At 47.3% G+C, this 12,203-nt stretch overlaps 1 protein-coding gene and 1 long non-coding RNA gene across 6 annotated transcripts in view; one reads left to right on the forward strand and one right to left on the reverse strand.

Moving 5' to 3' along the window:
• Window positions 1-394: 394 nt before the first annotated feature.
• Window positions 395-2,648, reverse strand: LOC309838460. Its single transcript, XR_014298351.1, has 3 exons — window positions 2,608-2,648; window positions 1,562-1,645; window positions 395-531 (listed from the first exon to the last, which is right to left on the reverse strand). It is a non-coding gene; the product is annotated as an uncharacterized lncRNA (long non-coding RNA).
• A 354-nt stretch (window positions 2,649-3,002) lies between these two features.
• PRPSAP2 (phosphoribosyl pyrophosphate synthetase associated protein 2) overlaps window positions 3,003-12,203 on the forward strand; it is a 43,699-nt gene continuing 34,498 nt past the window's right edge. For 3 of the 5 annotated variants that reach the window (XR_014298261.1, XR_014298262.1, XM_082678014.1), the window contains exons 1-5: window positions 3,038-3,117; window positions 8,048-8,142; window positions 8,384-8,534; window positions 9,305-9,357; window positions 12,106-12,172. Coding sequence is in view for 1 of the 5 variants with exons in the window: in XM_082678014.1 (XP_082534140.1) it covers window positions 8,416-8,534; window positions 9,305-9,357; window positions 12,106-12,172 (239 nt within the window). In the remaining 4 variants the exon portion in view is untranslated. Of the gene's footprint in view, window positions 3,118-8,047; window positions 8,143-8,383; window positions 8,535-9,279; window positions 9,358-12,105; window positions 12,173-12,203 lie in introns of those variants that run through there. The other 2 variants (XR_014298260.1, XR_014298263.1) reach the window with 2 other exon arrangements.

Consider the following 12,203-nt stretch of genomic DNA (forward strand, 5'->3'; position numbering starts at 1 on the left):
CGGTAAGAGGCCCGCGTACCGCAGGGGAAAAAAAAAAAAAAAAAAAACTGTAGCAAAGATGCTTTTCCTTCCTTTAAAAAAAGGTTGAAGGGAAATGTCTTAGGATCAGGTGTCTTGATTCATATTCTATGTGCAGCAGTTTGGCCCTTGAATATGGTCAATGAGGTGGTACAGGCAAACTGAGCACTTCAATAATATGCAGACCCTGTAAACCTCCAAGTGGGCAGGCGATTATCAAGCTTAGCAATAGGCTAACCACAACCGCATTAGAGTGAAACTGACCCCAGTCTTTAGATTCTGGTTTTGTTCCTTTCTTGCTCATTACCCATAGATGTGTATCAAGATATCTCCAAACTCAGCACCTTAATACAAATATTTATTATTATCTCTCAATCTTCTGTGGTTTGATTGGGCTCAGCTGGGTGGCTCTCATTTGGGGTCTCTCACAGAGTTGCAGTCAGGTAGTGACTGGGGCTGCAGCCACCAGTGGGTCATCTGGGCTGGATGTCCACCATGGCTCACTCCCATGGCCTAAACCCCAAGGATAAAGAGGAAGGGAGATGAGACATCAGCCTATGGAGGATTTCAAAAGAGTCTTTGGAGAATTGAAAGTGGATGGAGAAGTGGCATCTGGTGTAATAGAGCAAGGGAAACTGTAAGCTAAGTGCCTCCAATGAGGAGAAACTGATTGATTGAGAAACTAACAATTTCATTGCCAAATGCTGGGAGCATGGTATGTGGGAGCTAGCTCATACTGGCTCAGCAGAGACGATTTTTAAATTATCAGGAATATTGTCCCTGTGTGGTGAAAATACTATACAATTCTGTGCTACTGCCCTCCTCCTTTCCATGGTGGGGGGTAATTCTGAGATCACCCATGGTACCGACATTTCTTGAGTACCACACTTGTGCCAGGTACTGTGCTGGGTACCTGCAAACAGGGATCAGCAAAAGAGACAAAGAACCTACCCGTAGGGGCTTATAGTCTATAGGGGCGGGGGTGGGGATATTTATAAAATGACCATCCACATAAACACATAATTAGCGATCATGATAAGCCTAACGAAAGAAAAGTACTTTTTTTTTTTGAGAAGGGGAGTGGTTTAGAGAAGGCTTAAAAATGACAATTGTGCTTAGACGTTTAAGTAGGAGTTAATGAGGGGCGAGGGCAGCAGGAGGAAAAGCATTCCCGGAGGCAGGAACAGCATGTGTACGTGCCCTACAGTTCAGGGATGGAGGAACAGGCTGGTGGGAAAGAACAACGACAAGTAAGCAAGTGGACAACACGCAGGCCCCTGGCTTCAGAGGTTGAAGGGAAGGAATTTACGGGCTCCGTAGCCCACTGCGGCGCGAGATTGCGTCTTCTGGGTTCCCATTGGCTCAACGGCCTGTCCTTGGAGCGAATCAGCGAGCTGAGAGGGATGAGTGGCCCTGATTGGTCAGGTCCAGTCACGTGCAACCTGGAGTGCTGGGTGGAGCCAACGCAGGTTGAAGCCAGGAGGTCGGGTGCGTCAGGGTTGGGTCTGCGCAAAAGCAGTGGGTGAAACCAAAGTCCACTTACCGAAGTAAGGGCATTCAGTTTTGTACCTGAATCTGTCTGTGGGCTCACGGGGCTTGTTCTTCACGGAGGTATGATCCCGTGAAGCTGTCAGGCAAAGGAAATGTCTTAAATGACTCCATTTGAGTCCGGCCGCTTCTAGCTGGCCGTGCCACCTCTCACGAACGATTTCAAGACTCACTCTAGTGAAAAATCCAAAGCAGAACTGGAGCTGCGATGTGGTATAGGGTCTAGCTTAGTGCAGACCGTGATGCCAGACTGCCTGGGTTGAAGTTCTTGTCCATGTTTGTCCTTAGGCAAGTTATTGATATTTAACGTCAGGGTGTCAGTTCCCACAACTATTAAAATGGAGATAATAATAACACCTACCTCATAGTTCTGTGAGGATTAAATAAGTTACAGTTAATATATGTTAAGCACTTGGCCTGACACATGGTAAGTGCTCCATACGTGTTTCTATTATTATGTTTTATATATGTATTAAACATACTTAAATATAAGGAACTCAGGCAAGCACCAATTCCTTACTTTGTGATAAAAGAAGAAAGAGCAACAAACAAATAATAGTAATAATAACAACTGAGGGTTTACTATGCACCAGAAACTGTTTTGGAAGCTCCGCAGGTGTTATTTTACTGAATCCTCACAGCAACCCCTGAGATGGGTGCTACTATCATCTCCATTTTTCAGCTGAGGAAATTGAGGCTCAGGGAGGTGAAGCGACATTGCCCAAAGTTACAGGCCAGTAAAGACTTGAACCCAGACATTTGTAATTCCAGACATCAAAGTCCGCAGTCGCGGGCTTCCCTGGTGGCACAGTGGTTAAGAATCCGCCTACCAATGCAGGGGACACGGGTTCAAGCCCTGGTCTGGGAAGATCCCACATGCCGCGGAGCAACTAAGCCCGTGCGCCACAACCACTGAGCCTACGCTCTAGAGCCGGAGAGCCACAACTACTGAGCCAGCATGCCTAAAGCCCGTGCTCCGCAACAGACAAGCCACCGCAATGAGAAGCCCGCGCACCACAAGGAAGAGTAGCCCCCACTCACCGCAACTAGAGAAAGTCCGCGCGCAGCAACGAAGACCCAACGCGTCCAAAAATAAATAAATAAATTTGTTTTTTAAAAAAAAGCCCGCCCTCGGGTTCTCGAGGCTCAGCCCCACCCTCCCCGCCCCTCTCCCCGCCCCTCGCCCAGCCTGGCCCCACCCCTCCAGTCAGCCCCGCCCCACTCGTGGCCTCGCCCCGCCCATGGCCCCGCCCCTCATCCGGCCTGGTGTATTCCAGCTAGACTAGAAGGCCCCGCGCCTCCCCTCTGTGGGCGCCTTCCCTGCCCCGCCCCTCACACGGATGGTCCCTGCCGAGGCCCCGCCCACGTGCCCCGCCCCCTCTATCGGCCCCGCCCCCTTGAGCGGCCCCGCCCACAGGCGTCGCAGTCGCTGCGGACGCAGTTCTCGGGTTTGAGTCGCCATTTTGCTCTTGGAGAGGCCGCCGGTGCTCCGGCGCTTTCCTCATTCGGCAGCGGAGGCTGCGGCGGGGCCGGGGCTGGGGTCGGGGCCAGGTAGGCGGGCGGGAGCCGGCGACGGTGGTGGCGCGGCCGGCGGGCCGGCCCTGCGGGGCACAGGTGCAGGGGCGGGGGGCTCGGCGGGGACCCGGCCGCGCGCAGCCCTCAGTCTGGTCCGGTTCGTAGGCGTCCGCGGGCTTGGCGCGCGGCCCGTCCGGCCGTTACGGGACCTGCAGCTGCGGGCGGAAGCCCAGCCTCACGCGCAGACTGACATCCCTGGCGGTGCTGGGCTGGCCTTGCGGCGCGGGCCTTTCTGTTGCCCCGCGGAGCTTGAGTGAGGACAGGGATGTAGCTCTAAGGCTTTTTTCTGCTTTTAAATGGTTTCCAGCAGTACTGCACAGTGATGATACCGACTTTTACCACCTTTTATTAATATTGACGCGGTTTGGGTGTTTAGCTTTTGCAAGGAATGGGAAATTCGGGATGGGGATTTGGGGTGTGAGAAAATGTGATTTATAATGTTTAAAACTGTTCCATGCACAAATGTAAGTGATTCACCCACATTATTGAACCCCACGAAGTCCTACCCTTCTTGTCCGTATTCCTATCCCGACCTCGTCTGTACCGTTATTACCCAGCTTGGGTTGGAGGAGATGCAGTTCTGCTCTTACTCAACGTAAGCACTTTCGTACAGTCCCGGATATTTACCGTTTTTATTGTATTGAATGTATATTCAGAGTTTTACTTAATTACCCCATTATGTAACTTTTGCATATGTTCAGTGTTCCTCCTCTTAGAAAAACCATGCAGTGACCATCATTGAGCTTTCCCTTTCCGTAAGATAAATTCTCCAAAGGGGAAATACTGAATCAGAGTTATGTGTTCTTTCTTTGACACGTGATATAAATTGTTTTCCAAACAAGGCGTGTTTACTACGCACATTTTTCTAAATCTGGGTGTTTGTCGGGCTTGCCCCCTGAAATGTGGGGTGTCAGGTCACTCTCCGTGGTGTTGGGAGACTGCTGCTTCCAGGTGGGCAGCCTTGAGGAGGTGTCTTCATCTTCAAGCGTCACTTATCCCGTGTCTCAAAGGGGACTTGTAGTACCTGTTTTATTGAGTTGTCATAAGAATTCAGAGCGCTCAGAAAATGGTATTTAGCCGAAAGAAAACAGTCTGATGAAGAGATAGCCAGGTGCCTGGGGTCATAGAGGCCTGGAGGATTAATTACATCTAGGCTTCACCCTTCTAATTCTCTTCAGTACTGACTCCCAAAAAGCAAATTTTCTTTGAGTGAGGTACATCACTAATAAAATAATAATTCTTTATACTTTCTGACACCTTTTAGTTTGCAGACTTCTTTCAACTCCATGTGTTAATCATTGCAACTCAGTGAGGTCAGGCTTTATTCCACAAACATTTGTTATTTGACGAACATTTGTTAAGCCTCTCCCTCTGCCAGGTACTGTGCTAGGCCCTGGGTGTACAGCAGAGAAAATAATAGTGGAAAAAATCTCTGCTGTCCTGGACCTTAAATTCTGGTGAGGGAAGCTGTTTTTTTTTTTTTTAGGGAAGCTGTTTTTAACCGAGCATGTATCTCTGCTGTCGGGAAGGGGAAGGCCAAGGACTCGTAGCTGGTAACCAGGGGAGGCAGGTCAGGTCTTCACGCTGTGACTCCAGCTGTCAGCACACGCGCTAGATGGAAAGCAACCCACTTTGCTGCTAGCCTTACTCATCTGAGATGTGCATGAGTCGTTTTGAAACGACTGCCAGCACTTGCAAAGCGAGTGGTCTTTCAGAGTGGTTTCCTTCATGAGACTTTTCGTAAGGTTCTGAGATTCTCTGAAAAGGCAGTGGTTTCATGTGTTGTATATAATTCTCACACATTCTAGAGTGAATTTAGGATAAAGGTAAAAGCAACTGTAGTTTATGGGGGGACAATGGGAATGTTCTCTTTACTCTCCATTTCACACGATAGCCTTGTAGTAATGAGCCTTCTGCCAGCCCCATGCTGGTGACTGTCTTATTTACGAGGAGAATCTTTAAAACTCTTTTCTTAAAGCTTGGTAAAGAGCACAACTTGAATTTCCAATAGGAAAAGGAGAACTAAAACTAGCAACTAGTTTTATTGTTTGACCGACTTGTGAGATGGGTAGTCACAGAACATGACTATACTGATGACTGTTTCCAAAGGGACTCCCAGCCTGTGCCATTTTGAGGTCTTAGGTTAGGTTTCCATTATTGAAACCTGGTATCTGGAGACTGAAACCCTAGAGACCATAGTCAGTGATGAAGGACATTTAAACCATGACCATTAATGAAAGGTTCCAGGAAAAGAGAATACACAGAGGCAAGAGAGCCATCTTGAGATAGGTCGAGGACTGCCCTGGCGAGAAGGAATTTGGGGTTTCCCATAAATCTTCAAAGAAAGGACAAGGCTCAGGATGGGGAGGCTGCTGGGAGAGGAATCTGCGTGTTCTAAGGCTGGACCCTCAGGATGTGGGCATCAGGCCCGGGGCTGTTCAGGTATCTGGAGTGGCTCCTTGGTAGGAGTCCTAGACATGGACTGAGTTACTTCCAAGATCTCTTCCTTCCCCTCAGATAGTTTGATTCTCAGTGTTCTCTCAAGAACGTCCTCTCAAGAACACTGTTGTCCTTTAAGAAGCTTCTTAATTTGAAGGTTAGGGGATGTAGAAAAGTGGCCATCCCATGCATATTATGTACTCGTTCGGTAGATAACCAAAATATTAACAAGTTGACTCATCAGAGCTTCCATTTACCATGTGTATCCTGTGTGTGGGGCACTGTGTTAAGTGCCGTACAGGAACTAATCTTACAGTGACCCTGTAAGGTCAGTATTCGCAGTTGCATGGATGAGGGGGCGGAAGCTGAGAGTGACTAATTTATGCGAGGCCTCACAGTGAGTTACGGGGAAGTAGGAGCTGAGATGCAAACCTGGGTTTGACTCCAAAGCCTGTATTCATAACTACAGGAGAATGAGTTTTATTTTTGTTGTGGTTTCCTTTTCCAGACTCTGTTCCTAAACACAGGCATAGAAGAGTTGAGAGGTGGTGTTAGAAGACACCTAGGATCTCCTCCGATTCTGAGTGTTGATGGTTAAATATTATTTCTTTGCTTTGCACCAGTCACCCTGCCCCACGCTATGCTGTAAAGCTGGCTCGGCACACTTTTTCTGTAGAGGGCCAGGTAATATTTTAGGCTTTGCAGCCCGTACTGAACTCTACCACTGCATCCACAGACAACTTGTTGACAGGGAGCGTGGCTGTGTTCCAGTGAGCATGGCTGTGTTCCAATACAGTTTTATTTACAGAAATAACCTGTTTTGGCCCGTGGGCTGTACTTTGCCAATCACCTGCTCCAAAGCCACTTTCCACGGTACACACCAATGGTCCTTCTTGGTCTCCTTAGGGCTTTGGCCAGCTGTTCATACATTTCTGTTTGTAATTCATAGGCTTTAGGTCAAGTGCATTGGGGTGGCCTGTGTTTCCCATTGAGCGATGCCTCTGAGGAGGAAATGTGCTCTCCTAGCCTGCGTGGGGGACCGTGAGTGACCCACTGGCCCCCACTGGCGGTTACTGCAGAGAGAGACACACACATGCATAAGGAGGCCTCTTTGGGTTGGTGACCTGCTGAGTGTGGCGTGCCTGCACCAGGGAACACTGGCAGCAGTTAAAAAGGACATGATGGGTCTGTACTTTCTACCTGGGATCTTAAAATATATTGCTTTTTAAAAAAGCAGATTATGAGTAGATTTGTACGATGATCCCTTTTATGTTAGAAATGATTTTTTATATGTATTTTTTATGGGGATCACATGTGTGAACGTGTAACAGCCTGATGGTATCTCTTTCAAACTAATAATAAGAACTGTCAGGTCCAAGGACGTGGGTGGGAAGGAGCCTGGGATCGGAGCTAGTGACATTAGCCTAAACCCTCGTTTCAGTTTTTTTTACAAGGAGAATGTATTTGTTTATTGTGTAATTAAAAGTTAAGAATAGGGGCTTCCCTGGTGGCGCAGTGGTTGAGAGTCCGCCTGCCGATGCAGGGGACACGGGTTCGTGCCCCGGTCCGGGAGGATCCCACATGCCGTGGAGCGGCTGGGCCCCATGAGCCATGGCCACTGAGCCTGCGCATCCGGAGCCTGTGCTCCGTAATGGGAGAGGCCACAGCAGTGAGAGGCCTGCGTACCGCAAAAAAAAAAAAAAAAAAAAAAAAGTTAAGAATAACAAATAAGATAATTGGCTTCAGCCTTTTGCTCCTGTCCACCAGCCTTCCCAGAGCCACCCACGTAAACATATGACTGGGGAAATGCAGTGGGCTTGCTGGGAAGGCGCCTCTGTCCCCGAAGGCCTAGTGGATTGTTGCTCCTGCATCTAACCCGTGCCTGCCTTTCTCCATAAGGACACTCAGCCCAGAGAGTGCCCAGAGGAGGAGGAGAGCATGGAGGGTTCTGATGACCTGTAGGACAGGCTCTTTCTTTTCTTTTTTCTTTTTTTTTTTTGTGGTACGCGGGCCTCTCACTGTTGTGGCCTCTCCCGTTGCGGAGCGCAGGCTCAGCGGCCATGGCTCACGGGCCCAGCCACTCCGTGGCATGTGGGATCCTCCCGGACTGGGGCACGAACCTGTGTCCCCTGCATCGGCAGGCGGACTCTCAACCACTGCGCCACCAGGGAAGCCCAGGCCAGGCTCTTTCTATCTGTGCCCTGCTGCTGGTCAGTTGCATGGCTGAGTCACTTTCCTTCAAGGTTATTGTTACCTGGTCAACCCTGTGTTCCAGTTGAGGAAAAATGCAGATGACAAGGTCAGGCTTAGACAGGACCTGGGGCAGCTGCAAGGCCAAGGGGAGGTTTCATGGTGAACAGGCATTACAAGGAAAGCTGGGCATGGACGGGTTTTTTATTCATTGTTAAGGATCAGTCAGTCCTTGTCCTTGCTAATGGCTTTGCCATTTTTCTGTGTGTTAATCCAGGAGGAATTTTGTTGTCAGAGACTAAAAGGAGGTTGTCGTAATTGACTTTAAGCAGCAAACAGTAAAACACTGAGCTCTTCAGCTCCACCTTTCTTGTAAGTTTATCATTTATTCCCAGTGGTCATGAAAATAATTGAGTCATGTGATAGCATCTTTCCATAAATTTGGGACCCTAAAACTCAATAGACTTTCTTTTTGTCTATATACATGTTTAATATAAAAGACTCCATCATGGTAAAAACTAATTTCCTTCAGCTTAAGTCACTTGCTATTAAAAAATTTTCTGGTGTATTTCATATCACATGACAGTTCTTAATATATTTTGTATCTTTCCAGGCTCTGAGAATTGGAAAACCAAGAAGGTTTTGATGTTTTGTGTGGCGCCACCTGAATCAGAAGCCAAGATGAACATAACCAAAGGGGGTCTGGTGTTGTTTTCGGCAAATTCTAATTCATCATGTATGGAGCTTTCAAAGAAGATCGCTGAGTGAGTATAATCATAGTATTAAAATCTGTACTCATTACGTGGTGTTTTACATTTGATAAACGGATTGGCACTGATTGTTAAATTTGAAAGCAGATATTTTATAGTTAAGCTGCTCATCATCTGTGTATTAAAGGCTCACCTTCTTGTAAACTGTTGTCACTCCTACACGTTCTTTCAGCAGACATTTATTGAGTGACTCCTGAGTGCCAGAGATTGTGTTAGGTGCTACATATGTATAGAATTATTTGAGTATAAAGAACAATGAAGGGTATATACTATATGAAGATACTTTATAGATTACAGTTCAGTATAATTTTAGTTATTTATTAAATAAATATTGAACCCCTACTGTGTACCAGACCTTGATCTAGATACTGGGGAGTAACAGTGAAGAAGCCAGTCAGAACCCTCCCTTCTTTAGTAGAGGGGCCAGGCAAGAAGCGAGTCAGCCAAACAAACAAACAGGATCACTTCCGATGGTGGTAAAGCGGGGAGAACGGAGAGGCAAGGGCAGGTTGTTCTGTCTTAGGGAGCCCAGGACCCTGGAGAACCAGGACAGCGTTGAGAGGCCTTCTTGGGTTGGCATAGGGTGGGGATGTGATGAGTTAGGTGACCGAACAATTCTACGTCCACTTTAAATCTCGTAATAGGAATACCTCTATTTTAAAACATTTGTATTATTTTTATCAATTTCTAAATCATCCTTAATAGTAAAGCGGTTGCATCTGTTCTGTTACTTTTTCAGCGTTTTCCGTCTTTCTCTTCTCTAGGCGGCTGGGGGTGGAGATGGGCAAAGTGCAGGTTTACCAGGAGCCTGACAGAGGTGAGTGATCCTGTGCTTTCGTGACGGTGGCCTTTTTGTGGTACATGCCGTGCTGGCCCAGTCCCCCATCCTCCGTAGCTGAAGCCGTCGGCCTCAGTGTCCAGTTAGTTCTGCCAGCAGAAAGACAGGCAGGCAAGGTGGGCGAGCGCGGTGTTCCCACTAATACCAGCTCGATAGGGAATTCTGGGGCAGTCACATCTGGGGGCTTAAAGTCTAGTCCTTAGACGTCATCCGATAACTGCGTGGGTGCATGAACAAGCTGTTCACCTGAAGGAAGCATAAGCGCAGCGCTTGGTTGAATCCGTCCCCTTAGGCGGGGGGCGTATGCCCTGTGTAGCCACAGTATCAGGTGGTGGGTGTTCTTTTCCCCAACCTGCACTGCCTTGGGCTAGACTCCATGATGTCATGTCAGGAAGTGCTTTTTGCTAACTGATTTATGATGTTGTATAAACACCTCAAGTTGTGAAAATCACATGTTATTTAGCCTTTGTACTTTCTGTAGAAATGGCGGATGTTTAAAGTTATTCTAGCAGGAGCGACAGATGACCTGCATAGGTGTGAGAGTCCGACAACTTCTCCTTGGCAAGTTATTTTAGCTGTCTAAACTGCAAATAATTCGGGCTGTTCTGAGGATTAAGTGGGATAATTTGTGTGCCCAACACAGTTTTTGGCACATAGTAGGCACTCAGTAAACACTGGTTCCCTCTCCTTTTCCACTGCAGGATTTTGTCTAATACTTAAATATTAGAGAACTTACAAGACACTTAGATGAAAAGGCACAAATTTCCTCTTCCCCTATTTATTTCTTCATTACTGCCTCCTCTTCCCTGTCTCCCAATATCCCCCATGTGGCTTCAGTGGGAAAAAAGTATAATTGAGGGAAATATACAGGGAGTTTGGAGAAGATTTTGCTGCTAAAGGAATTGGATGAAGTCCTTTGTCTAGTGTAGAAGGGGGGCTGAGGGAGGCTGGTGGCGGAAGACTCAGGAGGAGCCTGTCCACCCTCCGGGTTCATGAACGAGGGGAAGGAAGCAGGGAACTAACGTCTCTAGAGTCCTTACCATTACCAGGTACTGAGGAACTGAGTTCAGGGGTGACGTTAGGATTAAGGCCCCAGAGGGAACAGAGTCGGGATTCAAAGCTCAATCTCCCTGTCTCTAAGGCTCGTTTTCTTTCCATGGTGCCACACTTTTTTGTAAACATGTACTCTATTTTTTCCAACATTTCTAATGAAAATGTTCAAACCTGTAAAAAATGTGAAAGAGTAGTGCCATGAATACCCATATGAATGAGTACCACCCAGTTTCAGCAGGTGACACTTTGCTGTATGAATGTGTGTTTGTGGGACCATTTGGAACCGAGTTGCAGACATTGACACTTAACCCCTGAATACTTGACCATGTGTCTCCTAAGGAGGACTTTCTCCCATGTAGATACGCTACCGTTGTCACGTTAAAGAGATTAATGATAATTCTCTATCATCTAATAGCTAATGTACGTTCTAATTTTCTTAGTTGTCCTAGCTGGTTTTTGTTTTTGTTTTTATAAATTTATTTGTTTTTTTATTTTTGGCTGCGTGGGGTCTTTGTTGCGGTGTGCAGGCTTCTCATTGCGGTGGCTTCTCTTCTCTTGTTGCGGAGCACAGGCTCTAGGCACATGGGCTCAGTAGTTGTGGCTTGCAAGCTGTAGAAGCACTGGCTCAGTAGTTGTGGCACGTGGGCTCAGTAGTTGTGGCTTGCGGGCTCTAGAGCGCAGGCTCAGTAGTTGTGGCGCACGGGCTTAGTTGCTCCACGGCATGTGGGATCTTCCTGGACCAGGGCTCGAACCCGTGTCCCCTGCATTGATAGGCGGATTCTTAACCACTGAGCCGCCAGGGAAGTCCCTTTTGTTTGTTTTTTAAACCAGGATTCTTGGTTCAAGTGAGGTGTTTTTTTTTTTGTTGTTGTTGTTTGTTTGTTTGTTTTTGCTGTACGCGGGCCTCCCACCGCTGTGGCCTCTCCCGTTGCGGAGCACAGGCTCCGGATGCGCAGGCTCAGCGGCCATGGCTCACGGGCCCAGCTGCTTCGCAGCATGTGGGATCTTCCCGGACCGGGGCATGAACCCGTGTCCCTCGCATCGGCAGGCGGACTCCCAACCACTGCGCCACCAGGGAAGCCCAAGTGAGGTGTTTTTTATATCTCTTTATTCTCTTCTAGACTAGGGCAGTCCCTTCACCTTTTCTTTTTTTTCCCCACAGCACTGACTTTTTGAAGAGTTTGTCTTGTGGAATTTCCCACTCTGGATTTGTCTAATTGTTTCCTTGTGGCTGATCACAAGTTTTTTGAGAGTAGGGATACTGGGCCTTATTTATCTTTACTTTTACAATGTTATTCTAACGTTTGTGCCTCATAGGTTCTTAATTGTTTCTGGTTGAATGAATGAGTCTATCATTTCCTGTAAGGATACGGGGCTCAGAGCAGCCCCAGCACTCGCTGTTTATGTATAGGAAGTGAGGAGGGGATATTTTCTTGTTTTAAGTGACAAGTGTGATTCCTTCTTAAGCATGTCGTATAACTTAACATGTTTAAAAGGTGTGATTAATCGAACTGTGTTCGTTATCCTTCATAGAACTGAAAACCTAGTGAGTGTTGAAACAGTTCCAGTTTCCATATTTTACAATATTGGGGAATGCTGCAGGGGTTTTTTTGTGCATTTTTTAAAGTTATGTGCCTTGTTCACCCTTCTTCTCTTTTCCCCTTTTCCTGCCAGAAACAAGAGTACAAATTCAAGAGTCTGTGAGGGGGAAAGATGTTTTCATCATCCAAACTGTTTCAAAGTGAGTACCTTATCCAACAGAAATGTTGCTT

This window comes from Grampus griseus (assembly GCF_964374135.1).
Source record: "Grampus griseus genome assembly, chromosome: 20".
Classification (NCBI taxonomy): Eukaryota; Metazoa; Chordata; class Mammalia; order Artiodactyla; family Delphinidae; genus Grampus; species Grampus griseus.